This window comes from Phyllopteryx taeniolatus, chromosome 10 (assembly GCF_024500385.1).
Source record: "Phyllopteryx taeniolatus isolate TA_2022b chromosome 10, UOR_Ptae_1.2, whole genome shotgun sequence".
Lineage (NCBI taxonomy): Eukaryota > Metazoa > Chordata > Actinopteri > Syngnathiformes > Syngnathidae > Phyllopteryx > Phyllopteryx taeniolatus.
Genome location: NC_084511.1, coordinates 11,223,745 through 11,247,284, shown reverse-complemented (window position 1 = coordinate 11,247,284; position 23,540 = coordinate 11,223,745). Strand labels below are relative to the sequence as shown.

Below are 23,540 nucleotides of genomic sequence, written 5' to 3'. Positions count from 1 at the left end.
ATGTGAGGATGGATTTAAACAAACTTGATGTGTTTTGATGCTGTAAGTTTTACAAATGTCTTTTGCTGCTGGGTTTTGCACACGGGGACAAACTGAGAATGTAGATTATCTCTGCCGTGGAATGTCGTAACACGGTGGGAGCATCACCTGATCCCGGCAAAGCTTCCCTGAATACAGTCGGTGTGTTTTAATCAGCTCAAGAGGAAACTGCTTATCTCTGTGCATTTGTTATAGATAGCGTATGGAACATATCAAAGTGAGAAATGGGAATAGTTCATTATTTCACAATGTGTCTGATGTATTTTATAGCGGGCCCTCTGCTGACAGCTCATTTTCCACACAATCCTGGCATTCAGCTTGCTGTGTCAGTGTGAGGAGAGACCGAGAGAGAGAGAAAGAAAATAGGCTACCGGATCTGCATTCCTTATTCATGACGCTGTGGCATGCTAGGTGTGTTAATAATCTAGACAGAAAGTGAGTGAATCACACTTGTTTGTCGAACACTTCGTCAATCCAGGTCTCGCTCGGTGGACGGCGGGTGGGGAAACAAGGCTTGATCAGGGGTTAGGAGGTGGATTAAAACAGGTAATGGGCTGGAGTTTGAAGGCCAGGAGTGGATCAGATTAAGAGTGGAATGTTAAAAAAGGCCACGCACAAACATTGCACAGCGTGTCGAAGAGCTTGTTTTTAAAGGTTAATCACAGAAAAATGAGGAGATGGAAGAATACCTGGCGAGCGATACAGCATTTTGAAGGCCCTCTTGTGATGTGATAAATGAATCACCTTTTGGGGGCCTCAAGATGCCCAAAAACTCACCAAATGTTGTGTGCGCTGGTGAAAATATGGGTTATTTTCTAATTAGCACCCACTGGAAAAGTGGAAAAAAAATAGCCCCGAGCACAAGTGCCACCAATCGACACCAAATTGGGTGTATATCTCTCATAACAAGACAAAAAGGTCTCAAAGACCCATGCCCAAAATTGAGCTGGAAGTCCAACATATTGATTATCGGGCAAATTTTAGAGCTAATACGATACATATGAACTCCGAAATTCACCCAAATGAGCCCCAATCGAAAGAACGGATCCTAGACAAATAGGCAACGCTAAACTGCCAAGCAGTTGCCTATGCCGTCTAATCAAAGCTTCAAAGTTTGATCATTATCATGGGATGTGACTGTTCATTCCTCCTTGCATCTTAAATTGTGGTTTTAACGATTCAGGGTCAACAAATGGGGATATTTGACAAGTACAACAAAAAAAGCATTGATACATTGATTGGAAATTTAAAAAAGGAAAAACTAAAGAAGAAAATATGTCACCAAATGTGTTGTCAGGGAATTTTCATCTGTTTGTTCAGAAGGTCGAGAGTTGCAAAGGGGAGGGACATTTTCTGGGCAATTTCCATAAAAAGTGCATAAAATGTAAGAAAGTTACATGGGACGTAATTAGTTTGTTTCTTTTTTATCTTTGAACTATGTGAATAAAAAAGTAAATCAATTATTTAATTGTACAACATTTTTTTTTGTTTTGCTGTTTTGTTTACTTTATTTGTGAGCGATAATTTAAAAAAATGTTTTAATTGAAGAAAAATCTGGATAGATTCCATCAGAATAAATAAAAATAAATTTGCAAAACTTTTACATTGGATTGTTTTGTTTTGTGAATATGTCCTAAATCAACTTCGTGTACAAAAACAAGAATGTTAAATTAACGTTACCTCTCGCTTTTTAGATCCCATGTAAAGTTTCTGCAAAGATAAACATGACTTGAATAGAACTAACATATTAATTGCGATAAATGTCCGTTGAGTTGTTAAAGTAAAAAAAAAAAATAAAGATTCAGCTCTAGTCTAGCTTGTAATTGATTAATTTAGATGTTTTTTTTTTTTTAAATATTTTTGTCCATAGAGTGTATAAAGTGAGCACCAACAAGTCAACATGGTTTTAGAGCCGCTATGTATTGATACTCAAAGGACCTTAGGATGTGAAAACATTGCTTTTGATCATTTCTCCCTCTTAGAGAAATGCACACAGTTACCCTCCCATGCCCTTGCAATGCTTCTTTTGCATATATGATTACATTAGCCCGGGTCATTGCGGTAGCAGAGCTACATTCACTACCACTGGGTGGCAATTTGCATGATATGCGTGATGCACATTCAGCATAAGGAGAGTTAAGATTGTGGGCCATACCCCACCGCTCGGTATTTAGCGGCTTCCCGCCCACACGCACAATTACTTGTCAAGAGCCGCTGGAAGGGCACTTTTTGTCTTTGTGACATGTGTGGTGAGCTCAAGTGACGAACTATACCACCATGTAAGCACCTTTTTAAATCAAATGTGACATTTCATAGATGAGAAAAGAGGGTGATGTCTGTCAGGGAAACGCTTCTTGAACTGATTAGTCACTGTCATTCTACATTTCAGCTGTGCTATTTGTTTGCACACCACAAAGGTTTTCTTGACCAGTGGTCCCCATCCGCCAGGTCACAGACTGGTACCCGTCTGTCGGACATTGGCTGCAGAGGGCGACTTGATGCTAAATATTTTATTGATCATCAGAGTCTGAAAGACGTTTTATCCGATTATCAGGTGCTTCCGTCTGTGCCTCTGTTCACGTCAAAGCGCTCGTCTCGGTCACATGCTACGGTCATAAAAACGAAAAGCCGCAAGCACGCAAACAATTTGTTAAAAAAAGCACTTTTTCAATTGATTCTTTGGAAGGGGGAAAAGGCTGAATGACGACACTGAAGACGAGGCTATAAGTTCAGAAGGTGATCACTGCATTTCAGAGACAGTATCAGCAGTTCTACTTAAAATGCAGGTTTGTTGCGAAAGGTGATTCTCAATGGACTCACTCAATTCTCGTCTGAATACCTTGCTTCTACTTCCAACATCCTATCTTGTGAAGCTGTGTTTGGCTGACGATCAGGGACCTTAATGAGAACAAGCCCTATAGAAAATGGAATGATGGCTGGCTGTCTTTGTGAAGCTAGAGTCTCTGCAATGATGGCACCCTAAACAAAATTACAGAGTAGACTGGACATAAGTAACACACTGCTGGTCTCATTGTCTCCCTTTTGGGACCGGCTCATTGAAGAGAAAAATTTTGCGTTGTACTTTCAATCATTTGTTTAGGTGCTAAAATATTGCTTCATGAGTAACTTGCCTGTGGCGCAAAAAAGGTTTCAGACCGCTGATCTAGTTTCCCTCGCCCACAACACCTCTCCCAAGGACAGAAAATAGCAGTTTCACTCCGGAGCCGTAAACACAGTCACAATGGACTTGTGGCATCATTGTTACTGGCAGAGGAAACAAGCTGATATAAAGGCACACACATATAGACATGGACCGGAGGAGACCTGCGAGTGGGCAGGATAGCCGCCGAGAGACTGCCAAGCCGGGCTTGTATTACAGGGATCCCAGGATATGAGACACCGAGCGGGCGGTCTGCGCTCCCTCGAGGGAGCTGGCCCGCGGCCCAGCTGGCTATAATCAGCTTCATTACCTGTAGTACTGACTCACATTTAGGAGCACTCATAGTGAAGTCATGAAACGGGAAGTATTAACATGCGAGAAGCCGCTGCACAGCACAGCACAGAAAGGCATGTGTTTTATCTCCTAAGAATATAAATTAAACACTCTGTTTAAATCAGTGGGAATAATCAGCCGGGGACCAGTACATTGTAGCTCACACTTTTCTGTCCAGAATACAAAGAGACACTTATCACTGCAGCTGGGGTGATGAGGGAGGGGTAGAGTGAGAGGGGGGGGGGGGGGGGGGGGGGGGAGTGCCTTAAGGCATTTTAACCCCTCTCACTTCCTTTCCTTTTCCGTGGGAAAAAGCAACACCTCTATCTCCATTAATCCATTTGAGTTTTTTTCTTCTCATCAGTCCGTCACATTGATGTAGCATGGCTTGACTGGGACATGGAGTAGCATGCGTTTTCAACTGCGCAGTACATGCCTTGCTTTGGAACGGAAAATGCAAAAAAAAAAAAAACATAAATCAGTCTAAACAAGCTAACAAACAATGAAGGACAACCAGGGTTTCATTTGTCTAACTTTCAGCTTTGGTGACTCGGGGCTGAACTGCTGCAAAGTGGAGATTATGGAGTATAAACTAGCAGCGATAAGGCATAGCCAAAGGGCAAGACAATGGCAAATTTGGCTCTAAACATGGTGAAGCAGCATTTAGCTATTATGCTGCACACAAATGGAATAAGTTGCCAACAGAACTAACGTCAGCCCCAAGTGTGCATGTTTTTAAGTGAAGGTTAAAAACTCTTTTTTTTTTCCCCATGCTTTTTAGAGCATTTCCACTTTTATAATATTTCTTGCACTGTATGCTGTTTTAATTGTACTTTTATTCATTTTTTTCTCTTTGTTTTAAATGTTTATATGTGTTGAAATTTTTTAAAATGCTTTTAATCATGTAAAGCAGATTGAGTTACCTTGTGTATGAACTGCGCAATATAAATAAATTTGCTTTGCTTTGCTAGCATTGAGTGTGCAACAGTTGTTTACATCACTCTTACGGTATTGACTACATGCTAGAAATTCTTCCAACCAGTTTCTAGAAAGTGCCTTGCGTGTCCAGGTAGTAATTTGATAGCCAGTATAACTGCAAAAGTGTGCTGTTCCAGGGCGAAAAAATATCGTCTTAAACACACACGCAGGCGTTCCTTGGTTTACAACAGAGTCCTGTTACTATGGCTGTAACATTACCCAAATTTGTACGCAACTCTGGATGTGCCGTAGTCCACCACCAACCTACGCTAACGCAATATTGAAGTCATGAGTACATTAGATATTTATATTATGAAACGTGCAAATGAAAAATAGTAAGTGCAGCAGTAACTGAGCGTGCCTTCCTGTGCTGTGACACTCTGTACAGTGTTCTTACTCCGCTGCAAAAACTGTTTCATTGCGCACCATTTGGAACCTGGAAATGTCGCATGGCGGGACCGCCGGGACTGTAATTTTATCCCATAATCATTTGATAGCTATTTAAAAATCAGATTTTGCCACTAAAGACCCTAACTATTCAGTAGAGCCCTGCAGACACTATCACGACTATCTTTCATTCAGCGCTCAGCATCGGGGCTCTTTCGCTGTCCCCCAAGTGACCTTGGCGAGCTGCGCTCTAATTCGACATTCAGCCTCAGCAGCGAGCAGCTCGACATGTGACTCGCGATATCAACTATTGATGAGGCTGGACCTTTTTTTCTTGGTCAAGGCTCTTCAAGAGATCTTGGACGTTAACTCAAGTCACAGACAGATTTAGACGTGGGCTGCATCGCCTCTTGCCTCATTGCATAGTTGTCATATGTGAAATAGAAACTACAGTTCGAAATTGTGTGTGATATTAAAAAAAAGCCGAGAAACTGTCCAGAAAATATAAAATAAATGTTATAAACACCCAAAGTTAGATATTTGAAATGGGAATTCCTTTTTAAATATTCATATTTTTTTACTTAATAATTCAAACACGTTTTAATTGATCAAAAATTCAAGTGAATTTGTAAAATTTACAAATGTGGATCCTCATCATAATGAACTCATTCACTTCCATGGATGTTTATACTGGTCAGCTAAAATCCAAACGTTTTCTGCCCCTGGTGAATATATTCGTCAAGTACGTTTTTCAATGGGTAGGCATGGAATAGGGTCCTACCAAGCTCGTATGTGAAATATAAGCTTCTACATAACTGTACTGCCAAACAGACACCAATAGAGGGTGGCATTTCATTACTATGAAATTGAGATCGAGACAGTTTTGGAGTGTAAGGGGGTGAGTCTCAGCTTGTCATGTCGATTATGAGGGAGAGAAATGCCAAAGCCCTTTCATAGTTTGTGGTGTCACAAAAGCAAAAAAATATAGTCAAAGCCCCTGTTCTGCTTGACATTTCTTTTCAGAAAAAGCTTGTTTTCTTCTCTTTTTGATGCACAATCAAAAGAATAGAAAAAGCTAGAACCAACCTTTTTTTCCCAGCGAAAGAAGAGAGTCTACACTCTCTTTTGGTAGATTCAGTGTTTATATTGTGACAAAACACAATATTCGGTAGGTCTTGAAAGATCTGTCAAAATACTCTAAAATTGCTGGCAATGTGGGGACTTCTGCTTTAAAAAATGGATGGCAGTGAATGAGTTAATGAAAGCTTAACATAAATGTTGAATGAACATATGAACTTCGTCCCACTCAGTTAACTGCATTAAATGTCTGTTGAATCTCGGTATCCAACTTTTCAACACTCACAGAGGGTCGGGGTTTCGGTCAAATTCTTTTACACTACAGTCATTCATACATGCCTCAATGGACTTTATAGAACAATCCACCGCTGACATGAAAGAAAATTACACCCTAGATGCTATGAGTGGTAAGATCGGAGCAATCTGATTGGATGCTTACTCTGCACGATGATCTTTTTGGCAATGCCATGATATCATTTTCTGTTGCCTTCCTGCAGAAAAAAAAGTCCAATATCTTGGGCTGACAAAATTAAACCAGACCTTTTTTTTTTTTTTTATTGTCCCAATTCAGTGAAAAACGAAGATGCTGTATCATGTTGCTAAAGCATTTTTTTGTTTGTTTGTTTTTTGTTTTGTTATTGCTGTAGCTTGTAAACAATACAGATCTTAAGTACAGTGTGCATGGTTGTAACAGTGCGTGGATGATTACTACCAGTAGTCACTCTGAAGTGTGTTGTGCTATATGCTAGTTTCCGCTTGTTTTTCACCCACTTGAGCGTGAAAAAGGTCAGACGCATGAATGTGTTTTATGCATCATGGCCAGCGGTGGTGCATAAGCCAATTAAGTGAATTAATCAACATTAACAACATTATTCACAAAGAGCCATTTGTACAAAAAAATGATATTTCCTTCAGGCAAATCTTTCTGGCCATTAGCATAATTATCGCATTAATGTAAAGTCAGGCAGATCAGTTGCTGGTTATTTACAGTCTCGAGCTTAGAGTTAGTGAGGGGGAAAAAATGCACTGTAGCGGCTTTATTGTCCTTGCTTTCATATAATAACTAAAGCAAGGGATTCAATCAATGGGGGCCAAATTTAACTTTTCAAAGCCCCTGTGTCCCCTGCCTCTTAAAGGGAAGGATAAAAGGTAATGGGAGAGGTCGGCTGTTAAGTTAAATGGCAGACAGGCAAGTCTCTGATGTGCCTCTTCTCATGCCGCGCTCGTTAAAGGCGAGGCATGAATGCACGAAGATTCGTTAATGCATTCGTTAAATGCATGAAGAGGACAGACACACAGCTCTGCGTTACCCCCTTCGTCTCAGAACTGCACCACAGGGGCAGGGGTGGGCTTTTGTGTGTTGTGTGCACCTACTCGGCTCACATTAGCATCACAAAATAAATAAAGTAGGCACGACTTCTTAATTTCTCCACATAGTTTCAGCCATGTTGCATTTAAAAGTCCACGGAAAGCCTCGTGTGACTTTACCACAGGGGGAAGATCGCTGCTCGGCCGCCGTCTTCCGAGAGAAGGAAGCGGAGAAGCCGATGGCAGGAATTGGATCTTTGACACCTGCCACTTCCACTCTGCTGCACCTTGACCCCCCACACACACACACACACTTCTTGCCCACCCATTCCCCATCGCCACTCGTTTACGTGTCAGAGCACAGCATGTTATCATGAGTTGGCGCATGCAGGGAAATCAAATTACTTCCACTGTGTCAGACCCCTGCCATCATCCTTATGTATGTAACACAAATTAAAAAAGATGTGCCTATTAGACGGCCCTTCCGTTGACCAGTCTCCTACTGGCTGCCACCCCCTTTCCCACCCGTGCACATGTTCAGATCTTTTCGCGGACTTGGACACTGTTAAAAGTGCAGCACTGGATGGCAGGTGGTAATGCTAAGCCTATTGATTCTGACTCATATTAAGTAGTATTGTGGAGCAGCTCTCGCTGTGGTGAATAATGTGGAGCTGGAAAGAGATCAGCACGTCTATTGCTGTTTGACAGGCAGGATAGCCTTTTTGATGAGGAAATACCGCACCTTGTAGCCAAAAAAGCTTCTGCATTCTGTGTCCTAGGTGTATGTTTGCTTGTTTGATTAAGAGCAAAGACAGTATGTTTACATGTCATTAGAAAAAAGTGGATTATTCAGAAAGTCCAATTTTAACTGGATTTACAGTACACAGTTGAAGTGTGCGATTCAGACGTGGACCAGTGTTCATCACCATCATACAAGGAAGGCATCACTAGAGCAGAGTTTAGTGAGCGTCAAATTATTAATTAAGGTCATGGGTTTTGCTGTTGCTTTGGCTTATTGTGTTTTTTGGAACACTTTTCAAAAGAATGAAAAGACTATACAGTTGATATAAAGTCTACACAAATGCCAAATTTTTGAGATTTGAAAAAATTACACTGAGATAAATAATTTCAAAGCTGTTTCCACCATTAATCTAACCTATAACCTGCACAACTCAGTTGAAAAAATAAAATCTTTTTGAGAAGTGAAGTAAAAATAAACAGCAGTAACTTGTAACTGGGGATGTGGCTGTGTTCAAAATTAACCAATCACATTCAAACGTACGTTACATGGCAGTCAGCACACACCTACCACTATTTCAAGTACCTCTGATTAACCCCAAATAAAGTTTGTTTGCTGAAAAAAGTGATGCATGATGCAAAGCTAAAACTGTTTGTCTTTGTTTTCATAGTAACGTTTAACTGACTTTTACACTTGTATGGCAGTTATGAATGTTAAAATGTAACTTGACAAAAACTAGTGGGCCTCTTTTTACACTTGACATGAAATCATTTTGATTTACCTTCGCACTATTCTGTTGTTGAAGTTGACTACAGTATTTTGTTCATGATTTACTGAAAAAAATGCCTGTACAGTTTGAACCTGGAACAGAATTTTCAGCATGTGTGAAAATGGTTTATTGATCCAAGAACACAGCACGATATCAACCACAGGAACAATGCAGGTAGTGCAGTTAAATGTCCAAATTGCACATGAGCGAGCATGTATTGACAGTCTCTGGTTCCTTGAGAAAACAGAGGGATGTGTCTTTTTGAGCACTGATGGCTAATTCAATGTGAAGCACTCCATCTCATTGTGTGCTTTTCTGCTCATGGAGCTCAAGCTGCCCCTCATACTTCATACCGTCACTCACCGTATTACAATGTCCTATTTCGAGAGGTTGTTAAAATTACCTCGAAGAGACTTTTCAAGGGAAGGGGGAGGAAAGAAAAAGCGGAAGGTAAAGGGGGAAATGAGAGCGTGGGTACCTCACCGGGGCTCAGTGACAAGATAAAATGGAATATTAAACACATAGTCCTGCCTGACACAAAGTGAATGTGACTGAATGAGAAGGCACATTGTATTAATTATGTAAGGCTGCTTTTTTGAGGCAAGTCGGAAGCAGAGAGAGCGAGAGAGAGCGTTTGGATTTTTGCTATGCTGTCCTGGTGTGAAGTCCAGACACATATAGTAGTAGCGCGGAGGTTTTGTATTTGTTCCACATGTCAAAATAAAGCAGCACTACAAAGCAGCGAAATAATCAAGAAAGGAAAGAAAATAGACATGTTCCCCTTTTGTGTGATCATGGGATATAGTAAATGATGATTTCAAATGATTTCAATTACACCACACCTTTATAGCACAAACCCATGTGTGCAACATTACTTGGTTTGGGTTTGTTTACTGAAAACCATCACTAACATACAGTATCTAACTTATTACGTGCGTACAGTAGAATTGCAGTGATTTATTCCAATGCTTTTGTACTAGAAGTAGAAGTTTATTTTGTTCAGCATTTCACCTTTAACAAAATACATTCCATCTATAATCGGGTTGAGCCAATGGAAAAGGTATCAGCTGAAGCTTAATCATTTTATTTTACTCTCAAATGACATGGTTTAGCTCACATTTCAACACCAAAAAACAAACAATGTAAACACTTTTACAGAATCAAAACATACTTTAGTCTCATGACAAAATTCCTTGCATGAGTTGCTTCAGTATTTTCACAATTACTGTTTGTCATGCTAGGCAGCACTTTGGATTTGTGGTTAGTGCATTATGCGAAGCGCATATTTTCACAGGTGATCAAAATCCATTTACCCACCCCCCTATGGCTTTCATCTCTATCCCAACACCGACCACTGATGTAATTTAAAAGTCTGCTTCTGCCCCTCCTTTAGGTTTCCCCCCCAGACTCAGGGGTTTAGGAGGAAATTAGCTTGTGAGCTCGGTCAGGCTTAAACACCTAATTGGTGCATTCGTTTTGGTTATATTTAAAGATGTCCTCTGCTAAAAGCTGTGCAGAGTTATAATGAGTCAATCACATATGCGGAGGCGGGCGGTCCGCTCTGCTGTCATGGCAGGGTTGGCAGGTGCGCAGGTGGGATACCAAACGCCTGCTGTGTGGATTTTTGGTGAGGGCGTCGTATTTTCCACATGGATCAGGAGAGCAAGGACACAGGTTAATTTTGAAGCTTACCATAAGGAAGGCAATTTGGAAAGTTGCGGAAGCGGACAGTTGGCAAAGGTGAAATTTGTTGTGTTACAGTAGTGAACACCAAACAGCATACGGTATTGCAAACGTTGGAAAGAACCCTATCTCACTGGCCTGGAGCCTACTGGCGACCTGATGGCAACTTTTTATATGTCTCCGAGACTGATCAGCCTCAGCAGTCTCTGCGACATCTCCGCTTAGGCTATGTTTCATTCCAGGGTCAAATAAACTGTATATTGTAGTTTTAATTTGAACTTTGATTGCATCACTTTACATACTCTGACTCAATTATTTTGGCTTTCTTTTCAGCAGGTTGGACTAGTAGTTAGCACGTCTGCCTAACAGTTTTGAGTTTCTGGGTTTGAATCTGGGCTATCGTCTTCCTATTTGCATGTTCTCCAAGTGCTTGTGTTCGTTTTCTCATGATTCTCTGGTTTACTTCAAGACTCTAAATTGTTCATTGTTGTCAGTGGTTGTTTGACTATATGTGCCCTATATCACGCCTCTCAGCTGGGATAGGCTCCTGCTCAGCCTCATGAAGACAAGCTGATGAAAAACAGTACGGCCATAAATGAGTGACGCTTGACGACGTATTCTTAAAACACACTTCCAATACAAACCAGTTCAGTGCGCACTTGTAACCTTGGACCGTTGTAAACTGAGGACCCTTTGTATTGGCTTAACTTCTTTTTTTCTTTTCTTAGCTATTTTGACACAATTGGACAACAGTGTTGCATTTTTAAGACATTTGAACAGTGAAGGATGTGTCATTTTCAAGTCTAATTAACACTTCATTTTGGGAAATTCTAATACTTACACCATTATTTTGCTATTTATGTAGCTGTACCTTTTTTAATTGTCACAAAAAAAAAAAAAGGAAAAGCTACTCCTGGCCTGTGCGACTGATGGTTTTCACTAGGTACAATAATGTGGAAGAATCCCATCATTGCTGGGACATTGGAAAGCACCCACCCACGTATCATTGCAAAAACTGGTTTATTTGTACTTCACACAGCAGTTCAATAGCCAACAGTCCTGCCTTTGAACCTAACAATGATATAATGATTTATTAACAGCACGCCCATTGTTAGGCGATCGTTCCACCCACCTGTCGCTGTTAAACAGCTGCTGTTTGTACCAATTTAGAGGCAAGTTCATTGTTTGTTAACACGGGTTAGGTAATTCATTCCTTACATCAAAACCTGCTGGCTCGGGATCGCCGGAGGCCAAGGTCAAAACCTGGAGTACGGTTTGACCCTTTTTAAACAATTGGGCAAATGCAGCTATAGAATAGCATATACATTAGATACTAGAATTAAGTTGAAGTGACATATTTTAATAGCCCTGGGGAGGGCACAGCCATGCGTGCGGCAAGTGACAAGCTGTCAGACATTCCGCCGCGTGATGGATTCAACGTTGCAGCCGTTCTTCATAAATTGAATGGTGCTAACGTGCAAATCGAGAACCGTGTGAACCCCTGACTTCGCTGCATGTATCTAGGAGCTAACAAGACCAGTTTCTTTCACAATTAACATTTGACTGGCAGATTTCTTCATTTTCATTGCAGAAATTAGAAGAAATTTGTTTGAGGGATAGGTGTAATTACAGCAATGTTCGTCAGACAGCAGCTCTGATGAGATGAAAGGGGAGGACAAGAGGAGGAGATGTATGAAGGATGGGCTTTGGGGGGTAGCTGCAAGGGAAGTGGGCTTTCTAGGGGGTGTTCTAGAGGTGGTGGTGATTTAGGTTCATATGAATGAAACAGATGCTGCGGGAAGGAGAGGACTCAGTGCTGTGCGGAGAATGATGGTTTGCCCGGCGCACTAAGGGTGCCCCTCTACTGTTTGTAAAAACAAGACCATCACATTCCATCTTGCCGCTCCCGTTGGAGCCGAGCCTGCGGACTGATTTATGGGACACACACTGAATTGGCTCGCGAGGTTGACTGCAAGGCTCAGACTCTCCCGGGTAAGTGGTAGATGAGGCTGCTTGTCCAAGACTCAGCTGGCCGGAGCTCCCGTCCACTTCTGTGGTTAGAACTGACTAGATGACCACATGTGAACTTACTAGACTCCCAAAACTGAATATCAGTCTCTCCTGCCTCTGCATTGCTGGTGTCATTTTTCCCCCTGAATTGTTCTCCCCCTTCTATCCGCTTCTGTGGCAACAGCTTCATCAAGGCCCTGTAGTAACAATTTGAATTTAATCAATCTTTGCTGTGTGGCCGCCAGAATGGAAAATTAATACGGAGTGCAATTACAAAACAGCCATTTCACTGTCAAAGATACAATGCACCGCCATGATGAGACCAGTGAGTGGATGCTATCACGCAGCAAATTTTACCACTTTCATGCAGACATGGCAATGAGTTTCGGCTGCCAGGTTGTACTCATAACAACCAAGAGTACTGCAAGACACTCTCTTTGAAAAGATTTAGGGATTCTACACAATCTCCAGTCACGAGACAACAGGGTGAAGTAAGTGCTAGTGCATTCACAGATTTGCGAGGAAATTTTGTTTGAAATTGCAAACTGTCTAATAATGAAAAGATAAGGTACTGAATACAAGCATCGTGATCAAGTATTGTGTCTCAATAAATGTACCTTTCTCAAACTTTTAAAGCCACACACCCCTTCCGCATCCCAATAGAGCTGGTTTACCCCTCACGAGCGCAAATGCAAATGACACAATAAAACACCCTGTCTTGGTAGCTTGAGAGATTTCATCAAGTTAATGCGAACAATCTTTAAATATTTAAATATTCAAGTTTTCATTGTGTTTCAAACATGTAATGGTTTTACCAGTCTGCCATTACACTTTTAATGAGGTGCATCACAGTTTGGATATATAGGAATAACAAGACCTTTTGCCCTTTGACTTCAACTGCTGTGGCCATCGTCTGTTGGGTATAATTTGAATTGAATCATTACATCATTGCTGAGAGTCTCAGTTGAAAACCGATATCGGTCAGGGTGATTACAACCAAATCTAACTGATCATTAAAATTAGCAGTGTCGGCCAACTTGTTTCAGCTGTCATTCTAAAGGACACAATCGTCTCTTGAGTTTAAGGACAGTGGTTTGAAAGCTGGATGTGGACGAGTGACCAGGAACATGGACCAAAATGGTTGTTAACATCAGCGAACTTGTTTTTGGTATCAAAATCAAACTAGCCGTAGCATAGACAAATATCCGAAGGTTTACAGATGGAAAGGTGAGAATTGTGGTCAGTAGACTGAAGACAGGAAACCACGATCAATGTGACCAAATCACTTAGCTTTTCGGTTGAAGAAATCTTGGCTGGCTGCCTCGAACACATTCAGTTGTTGTCAAAAAGTGCTATTTAAATGCAGCTGATTTGCCATTACTTGTTGACAGAGTAGCTTTTTGTTCTCTCTGTCGAATAATTGTCCTTTCAAACAGTACGATAGATTTGTCGAAGCAGATTCATTTGATAGGGTTTCATTTGAAAAGCCGTCACAACGGAAGAGAAAAGTGGCGTATCAAAGCAAAGTGTCGGTTGAATTCTAGCCGCACCTATAACATATCAAGGTGTAAATTGCTCTTAATTATTCCCTTTCGTAGCACCAACATCACAGTGGCATCAACATGTCTTCCTGTCAGCTGCAGAGCGTCTATTTTCATATGACAAGCACAATGCGGGCACTCGCTGCACCAACAACAAAAGTGTCAGTGCAAAGTGGAGAATACAAAAAGGTAGTTTTGAGCCCAAAGTGGCAGCTATTCTCCCCATAAAATGATTTATCACACCACAGTGCTGTTTCAGGTTCTCTTTTGGGTTCATCATGCTGTGATAGCAGACTGACTAAATGTGTCACTCTGCATCACCCAATTGCCTTGTGAATTCTTTTTAAAATAAAGTTGAAGCAACTTAACTTCACCTTGACAATCACCACCCGTCTCTTTGGCGTATGTGATAGGCTAACATGACTGTTTAAGATCTTCTAGTCTGTTTGCTGAAGTGGTTGCAAAATAACTTACAAGAGCTCTGGTAGTTTCTTTCACAAGCTTGTCCTGACAGTGAACGCACCCTCTCCTATTCCCGTCACCTGGGATTTTTAGTCTTTTGATTTTTTTTTTCTCATCTTCCCTCCATTAGCCACACACAAACATTACCTCCAGTTGTATGACAAGAGGGGATCATTTTGTGCAGCACACGAGGCGACGGCAAATTTAGTGATGAGCTTGTCAGGGCTGAGGAATTCCTCAAATCTCTGTGCCAGGAAGTTAAGATGTCTTCATCAGATGGCGGGAGGCTCAGAATTTAATGAGAATGGTGACTAACTATGAGGAAGAAATAGTATGGCATGTTCGGGTTTTGCTCTTTTATGCGACCATAAACAGTTAAACTTGGACAAAAATAACATTACAATTGGCATTGAGGTATTTGTTAGGGTGTCACTGAGGCTGTAGTGGTTCATTCGCCTGGCTTCAGTGAAGACAGCATGGGTTTATTGCTGATTCTGATTCTGATTTAGTTTCTACTCAGTGATGGCTTGACTCTATGTTTGAATGGTTGTCTCCCTCGATGTTCCCTATGATTGACTAAAAACCAGTCCATTGTTCCCAACATGGCGACTTTCTTGCTAAATCTAGGACTTTCCAACTCCTCTTAGAGACTTTTTTCTCTCAAAAGTGACTAGCAACAAATATAGCCTACTTTTTTTTTTAATGTTTTGGAGACATGAAAGCACGAACCCTGTATCTGTCTCCAGTTGATGCCCTCAACGAGCAGCGGATGCTGCCGATGAGCCCCTACACCATCGCAAAGCAATTGCAGGTGCTCAGGTTCACAGTAGCTTGCACTGCAGTCAACACACAATGATTAAAAACAAAACAAACAAAAAAAAATGTCTCACAGCGGCGCCTCGGTCCCAATCCCATTGTTCATATTAATGAGCGAGTCAAAAGATTTGGTTTGTTCATGAATGTCACAAACCTCCAGTTTTTTGATACTCTAACATTTAACAATGCAGAGCTAAATTGATTTAAATTTGAAGAAAACTAAGAATTAACAGAAGAAAGTTCATTTGCAGTTTTTGTCATACTAAGCGTTTTTGAACTCACTTTTTATCTCTCCCACGACGTTATTCCTCTGTCCAACAGCGCGCATTCCAACCAACTGTGCAAATGAGGCTATGACATCATCCGGCGACTTCAAGCAACTTTCAGGACAGCCAATAGCTACTTTCCTTTCTGAGGAGTTGGCAACACTGATGTCAAGTCAGCCTTTCATCCAAAGTCTACTAAAATAAATTGGATGAATGCTATTTCTTCTGTTTGAAAGTTTGATGCCTTACCTGACTTTAAATCCGTGTCCTACTACCTGCACTCACATTAAGAGTGTTTGAGTATTAACTGACAAGAATCCCACTCCTATGATCGGAGTTCACTGTGTAATTATTGTAGTTTTCAATCCTCTATATTGTGGCCTATTTTAAGTCTTATCTTAAATTTGATGGGCCAGCTTATTTCTAAAAAAAATCATAGGAGGTGCCTCCACCGTTTTTGCTTCTGCACTAGATGCTCACAAATTTGAGCGTGGTTCTATGAAGCCCGCAATTCATCTCTGAAGAGCGCATTTTTTGGGGTGAGAATAGGAGAAGATTGTGCTTTGTCGGAGGTCACTTCTTGATTTAAATTCTGACTCCCCAATTTGTTGCAGCTCTTTAGAGCAACATCTGCGTTTTTATGAAGCTCCACGCTAAGGCAGGATGTGTGGGAGTTAATGGCACTTTCACAACAATGACTTTTACAACCCCGGTTGCTCTCCCATAGACCCCAAAGGGACTGGGAGGGAGTGAAAAAAAAGAAAACATTCACCGGAAATGCATGCACTGCTAAATAGGGAGCATACAACTTGTGTGTTTCTCTTTATACCTCAAGGGCTTTTCATGCTTTTGAAATTGCTTCAGGCTATAGGAAAAAAAAAAGCAGAAATAGTCGGCGGAAGCAGCATTAATTACCAAGAAGCTTTGTTATCTTTTATAAATTGAGAGATTTACTTTGTCAACCCTGTCACATGAGACTTTCTGTAAAGACATCTCGTATCATTAAAGGCATACCCTGAATTTGGTAAAAGAATGAACCAGGTGACGGTAATGTCAGAGGTTGGAGAAAAGACTCAACAAATATTCCCAATACAGCCGGTATGAATGACTTGGACTTTTGTTGCAAATGACATTATCTAGCTGTGTCAGCATGTCACATCCATTCATTCCAAATAACTCCCTATGTTTTGTTTGAGCTCAAAAAGGCAGCAGAGAGGGGATGGTAGTCCAGATCCCCATTCCCCATAGCAGCAACACCCAAAATTACGCTGGAGATGGCTTTTAGTTTAATAGGCATTCCAGGTTCTGCTGAATCCAACCCACACGTCATCAAGAGCGTTGCGTTGATGAAAACAACTGTCCGGTTCATTTCATACATTTTTCACATGCCATACCAGCCCTGTCTGAACATCTTAACAACAACCAGTTTACATTGCCAGGGGATTGGTCTACTTTAGTTTACGACTTGCTTTACCCTTTAACACCAACCTTCTAGGTGTCTGGTCAGACCCATAGACAAAGTCCTAAACATCCAAAATACCCTCCTCCAAGGGTTACGGCACCCTTTTTCGTCAGGTAGCCAATTAAAGACGCTGCTTGATGAAGGTTTCAGGAATCAACCGCTATTGTAGCTCGAGTAACACTCGAGAGACTGTTGGCTGTGATTACGTTTTATGGTCTGATTGGATCCCTCATCTCGATATACAAATACCATTTTGTCCCCTTAGTCTGCTTGATTGCCACCAGTGCAGCAACTCCAATCAGCATTCATGCAAATGTAAGAGTGGAAGTTGTGAAAAATAGATTTAATTTTTTCATTCTGACATGTTTTTTTTCTGGTTATAGTGACAATGGTATTGTACTTTTAAAATTCTTTTTTTATTGCTGATATCAAGATGACCGCATCTACGTATGTCATCCTTTGGACAATGGTCACTCGTGAGCTGTTTTCTTGGTGCCAGTCTTGCGGGTAACTTGATTACGCCGCAAGGTACATTTCTCCTGATATCAGGATTTGTTTGGGCATTCCCACATTGTCAATTTGATTGAACGGTATTGTAAGAGGGAAGTCTCTAGTAAACTGTCACAGCCACATCTGCAGTCTTCAGCTATCGATCCCCAGAGCCTCCGCTGAGGTGCAAGGAACGAAGGAAGAAAAACAGATCATTAATGATTTTAATTAGGTGATCTGTCAGGTTGCAATTGCCAGATGTAAGTGGATGCATTTGGGTCGATGGCAAACAACCACCCCTCTGAGATCCTGTCTTGTCACCTTGGGCCTCTTGAAATGGAGGTTGACTTATGCTCAATGAGAAGAGTGGAGCTCCAAAATGTGTCAGCGCATATCTGTGTGGCACGACGGTCCACCACAGCCCACTGGAGAAGACATATTATCATCAATTATACACTATGGCTCAATCATCTTTAAAAGGCATGCTGTGGCCAACATTTTGTACTCAATCCTATGAGGTAATTTAGTGTGCAGATGTCAGGAGAGCATGACACCTTTGTTGTAAAGAGCTGTTCTGAAAGTCCTCCCCTTTTTGAAGATAAAGAGAGAGAGAAAGTGCATCTATAGACTGCAGACAAATCTCATATTCACTACAGTGTAAAACATCATTACACATTTATGAGTCGGTGCCAGATGACAGACGCAGCGAGAGGTAGGAACCGGGGTGACAACACCGGAACCTGTCTGGTGTCTTTTTGTGAAATATCTGATCGCACTGCTTCAAGTCGCCTCTGACGATCGAGAGTTGTCACCCCCCCCACCCCCCAAATATATATATAATTACATAAAACATGTTAACAGAGTTTTTATTAACAATATAGTCATTAATCAGCAGTTGCTGCAGCCCTCATCAGATTCCAACATTGAGGCTTGAAGTTCGCATGGGTTCTTTCTGACAAGAATTTGGCGCACTATAATAATATGCTATAATAATAGAGCATCTGCCTCACAGTTCTGAGGACTGGGGTTCAATCCCCGGCCCCACCTGTGTGGAGTTTGCATGTTCTCCCCGTACCTGCGTGAGTTTTCTCCGGGCACGCCAGTTTCCTCCCACATCCCAAAAACATGCATGGTAGGTTAATTGACAACTCTAAATTGCCCGTAGGTGTGAATGTGAGCGCGAATAGTTGTTTGTTTGTATGTGCCCTGCGATTGGCTGGCAACCAGTTCAGGGTGTACCCTGCCTCCTGCCCGATGACAGCTGGGATAGGCTCAAGCACGCCCGCGACCTTAGTGAGGAGAAGCGGCTCAGAAAATGGATGGATGGATGTGTTTGCATGCTATAGAGCAGGAGTGTCAAACTCATTTAAAGTAAACCCAGTAGGTTGCCATAAAAAGCTGAAAACACAAACAATGAGTCGATATGAGGTTAGCATTAGTTTGCACAAACAATTAGCAACCCCTCTCCAACTATTAGCATGCATCAAACTAGCTTGTAGCTACATTTCACTAAAGCAGTGACTTTCAGCTTTTCCCTATCAGGGGTCTCCGCCACTCGGATGGTTTGCTTGTCTGACGTAAAGCCAACCTTTTTTTTTTATCTTGGCTTTAACAAACCCATTTCCCAATAAACTTCCCAAACTCGTTTTTAACTGCACAGTCTGCACATGTGCACATTTGCACATGAAATTAATTAAACAATACTCCATATGAAACATATACAGTTTATAGGCACTGCTTCACTCACTCTCTTACGGCATATGGATTTGAGACATGCACCGCCACGCCAATCTTTTCCCTCTCTCTCAGCTTCGTGCATGTCACATCACGCGACTCACAGCACTTCCAGTTCTACGGTGCTTGTGTCAAAATAAAAGCATGGGTTTCAAAATAAGAGTCTATATGTACAAATGAACTAAAACTTGCCTGATGGCAGAACAATGCCTGTGGGGAGCATTGGACCCCCTGACGGGCCGGTTCAGGCCTGCGTGCCATACGTTTGACACCTCTGCTCTATAGTAAAGACTGTTCATTTTACCTGCAAACACAACATAATATCTTAATATGAATCTATTTTTTGTATCATTTCCCAGTAAATTGCAGCATTGTGTTTTTCAGTGATTTCTTGTTGACATAAGGCATTTACAATTTAAAGTGAAGTGAAGTTTATTTGTATAGCCCTTAATCACAAAAGAGTCTCAAAGGACTTCACAGGCCCACAGTTGGCAATGATTGACGACATCCCGCCCCCTCCCAATCGGGCAAGGAGAAACTCAAAACCCTATTGTGGAAAACAGAAACCAAATGGGGGTGGGGGGTGTTGGGGGATCCCCCTTCCAGGATGACCAGAATGCAATGGATGTTGAGTGGACAACATTTACGGTGTCATATAGTTTGGTGCTGTACAATGTTCATTGCGTTGTTAAATTCTAACAGTCTATTTTCCTGTGTTTTTCCAACTGGAGAGCCCGCTGAAGGCTTCCACTGCCAAGACGAGTGCCGCATCCTTGGACACTCCGACCGCTGTTGGATGCCTCGCGTCCCCCTGCCGGCACGCGTCAAGTCGCCCGAGCATGCCCGCAATGTCATCGCTTTGTCAATCGAGGCCACCACAGTGGACGTTCCCCACTATGAAGACGGCACCACTAAGAGGACTTTTGCCACTTTTGGCAAGGACGGGCCCGAGGATGTGGAGCGGGGCGACGTAAAAGCGAAGCGGACTCACGAGTCTCAGGTGTGCAGCCCCAAGGCCAATGGTGGCGCCGTGCGCGAAGCCGGCAATGGGCGAGAGGCGGCCAGCCCCATCACTTCGCCCGTGCACCTGAAAAGCCCCATGTCCAAGCCCTCGTCTGCCTACAACACACTGAAATGCCGTGACGCAGAGCGCATCGCCAACCACAGTCTGCTACGGCAACCGGAGGGCAAAGACAGTGAGCCGTCGGTGCGGGAGTTCAACACGCTTCTGCACGACGGCCGTGACAAGGAATCCCCCAGCAGCAAGCGCTTGAAGGACATTGTGCTTTAGCAAGCTTCTCTGCCACACGCTTACAGCTCATGCAACGTAAAACTCACGTACCATATATAAATATATATATCCTGCAAAAGCTGTACGTACACACAAGAAGAGTCCGGCCATTGGACGAGACCAGGCACACTCATTTGCAGTATGCAATATTCAAGCGTGTGCTGCAGCTAATTGTGTGCTCATGCCAAGGTAGTGGATGTGGCTTTGTTGTAGTCGCAGTACTTTCTCCTTGTTTGCTTTCTTATTATTTTTATTTTTTTTTCTATGTGCAGTGAGCTTACAGGCAGGTTACTGTTGACTGCACGGACATGGCTAGCGGAGCGCTCCAGCTCTCACGCCAAAGCGGGACATATTGGACACCAGAGGTGCCGACACCCGAGTACAGTTATGCTTTTTCGATGACTTTTTGTATCACAATACAATATTTGCCTTCTTTGGTTTTCACAGTTTGTTTCAAGCTGCGAAAATCTGCTGTTTTTTCCTTCGTAAAATGAGCTGTCAGTGTAATAAACACGACACACAGAATTCATCTCAAAATCTACTCCTGGATTCGGGGAGACATAAAATGGTGACCTAGGCGTCTCGTTTGCACCCAACCCCACTAATAGCCTGTGAGCTCTTTACAGTATTTATACTCTGTCACAGACAGAGCTAAATGAACTGTTGCTATCTGCCTGAGCCTCTCTGAAAAAATAAAAACTGGAAGCGGGACAGATGGAGCCATGTGTTCTCGCCCGGGTGTATGATGTTGTGTCTGCAATGCTCAACCTTGATTGTAGCCAGTGGAGCACAAGTTAGGACCCTATGCTCCATGGAGTCTTGTACCTTTTTTCTGAATTTTGACTATGGGGCTAGGATAGAAGGGATCGTCACTCTTGTCTTGCTATGTGGAACTCTGTATAGAGTTTACTATTATCATTTTTTATTAACCTGTTGTTATGTGACAATCCCTTTAATGTTTTGTTTCAACAGATTAAAAAAATACAAATGAACATAAACATTGGTGTTCAACTGAAGCTACAGTAGCGTTTGTAACACAAACACAAAAATGGAAAAAAACATGCCAAAATATATTTTATAGATAATTTAAAAATGTATAATGAGAATATTTAATGCTGTGTAGTTATTCTATGAGTAAGTTATACTTGAAATTAACTTGCTTTTGTTCATTGTTTTGTCTTTTGCTTTTATATGGAACCTGTTTTTTGTTTTTATTTTTCAAAATGAACTTGGATTATTATTTTTCTTTTACTGTGCTACCCCTGGTAACTGTTGACTTGCAGTCTACCTTGTTGTAAAGAGTTTCTTATTGGTCATTTCTTGTGCTATAAAGTTTCTGTGTGAGCTACTGGAAATGTTAAAAAAAAAAAAAAAAAAAAAAAAAAGAAGAAGAAGAGATTTCAGCACCAACGTTAGTGTGTCCGTTCAATGAACATTAGAGTGAGATAGCAAAAAATAAATGCATAATTTAAAAAAAACGTAAAGGAAAGCTGATAATTGGGGTTCTAAGGTTTTGTATTTTCAATGGTTCCACCGAGGGTTTCAGTTTACCCAGCATTTTTGTCAGACATCTGTTGATTGACACAAAGTTTAGATCAGAGTGTTATAAACAGGACCCCCCCGGCCTCTACAAGCAGCAGGCAAGGCGGAATTGTGTCTGACATGACAAACATCTAAGGCACATTAGCAATGTGGTTTTATGTTGCTTTGCAGTAAACTATGTACAATGTGGTTCGTGTGAATGAAAGTGGTCAGAAAGCATACAAAAAACAAAAAAAAAATACAAAATCTAGATCTTGTAACTGAATGTTTTGCTGGTCTCACCTTAGCTTCTGGCAAAATGAACATCGGAATAATCACTGAATGTATACAGCAGCTTATAATTAAACTATTAAATGTGCTCTGCCTTGTTGCCTGATCTTTTCTGCACACACAAGTTGTTCAAAGGAGTCCAAAAGTGAATTTGCTCATTAGGAGACAATTTCTGAGCATCAAGCCACTGAGTGAGGATTTTGGCTTGGCAAACCTTTGAATTACATCAAGGAACCTGATATTGGAAAAAGCTTACAATAAAATTTTGTATCGTTACAGGAGCAATACATGGACTCTGCATCACATACAAACTGTGATAAAAGGCACCCACGGGTGAGGAAGATCAAGAAGCTCACTTTGACAATTAAGAAAATTCTTGGTGTCTTTGTGTTGTGTTTCAAGTATCTCAACAACACTGGTCCTACAATAGGCATGGAGTTTACTCACAACTAAAGACACACAACTATTCAACATGACTTGTTGTGTTACTTCACATCATATAGCTTTGTGGTCCCTGCAAAAAAAGAACTAGCCTTCAATCTTTGTGTCTGCTATCTCTTTAATTACAATCTTCTTTTGGAGAATCATTTTTATTTAATCAGGAATAGTTTCGTTGAGATTTGGAATCTCTTACAAAGGGGTCCTGGCCAAGACAGCAGCACAATAGTTTCAAGTAAAATACACATGAAGAACAAATCAGCAGGAGTTAAAGTATGCAAATTACATCAATATATCATCATCGTCATCATCATCAGTCTTTGGTGCGAAAACAAAAGCATTCAGTACTCAAATGCTCCTTAACTTTTACTTTAAACCGCTTTATACCAGGCAAATAATCCAATTTAAGATGACATTGTAATTTACACCACGATGAGGGTGCAAACAAAGATGCAATTTCACCGAAGACCGTCCTTGTCCGCAGAATGACAAACACAATTTGTCCATCAGATTGCAGATTTGTTCTATTGGTGACTTTTAGAATCAAGAGGGAACATAAACAAGGAGGGAAGTCACACAGAATAGCCTTATAAAAAAAACTAGACCAATTTTGAAGGGTTCCATGTGCTGTCACAAATTTCATTAAGATAAAAATCTGCTTTGGCTTTACATATTTGAGAGACACTTGTTTCTTAGGTACCTAAAATGTTGCCAGTCTGTGTTATGTTTGGATTTTCTTCTAGTTG

At 41.4% G+C, this 23,540-nt stretch overlaps 1 protein-coding gene across 4 annotated transcripts in view; it reads left to right on the top strand.

Moving 5' to 3' along the window:
- pcdh19 (protocadherin 19) overlaps positions 1 to 22,444 on the top strand; it is a 74,423-nt gene extending 51,979 nt beyond the window's left edge. For all 4 annotated transcript variants that reach the window (XM_061787142.1, XM_061787140.1, XM_061787141.1 and 1 more), the window contains exon 5: positions 19,985 to 22,444. In XM_061787142.1, coding sequence (XP_061643126.1) covers positions 19,985 to 20,544 — 560 coding nt within the window. In that variant the 3' untranslated portion in view covers positions 20,545 to 22,444. The remainder of the gene's footprint in view (positions 1 to 19,984) is intronic.
- The last annotated feature ends 1,096 nt before the right edge of the window (positions 22,445 to 23,540 follow it).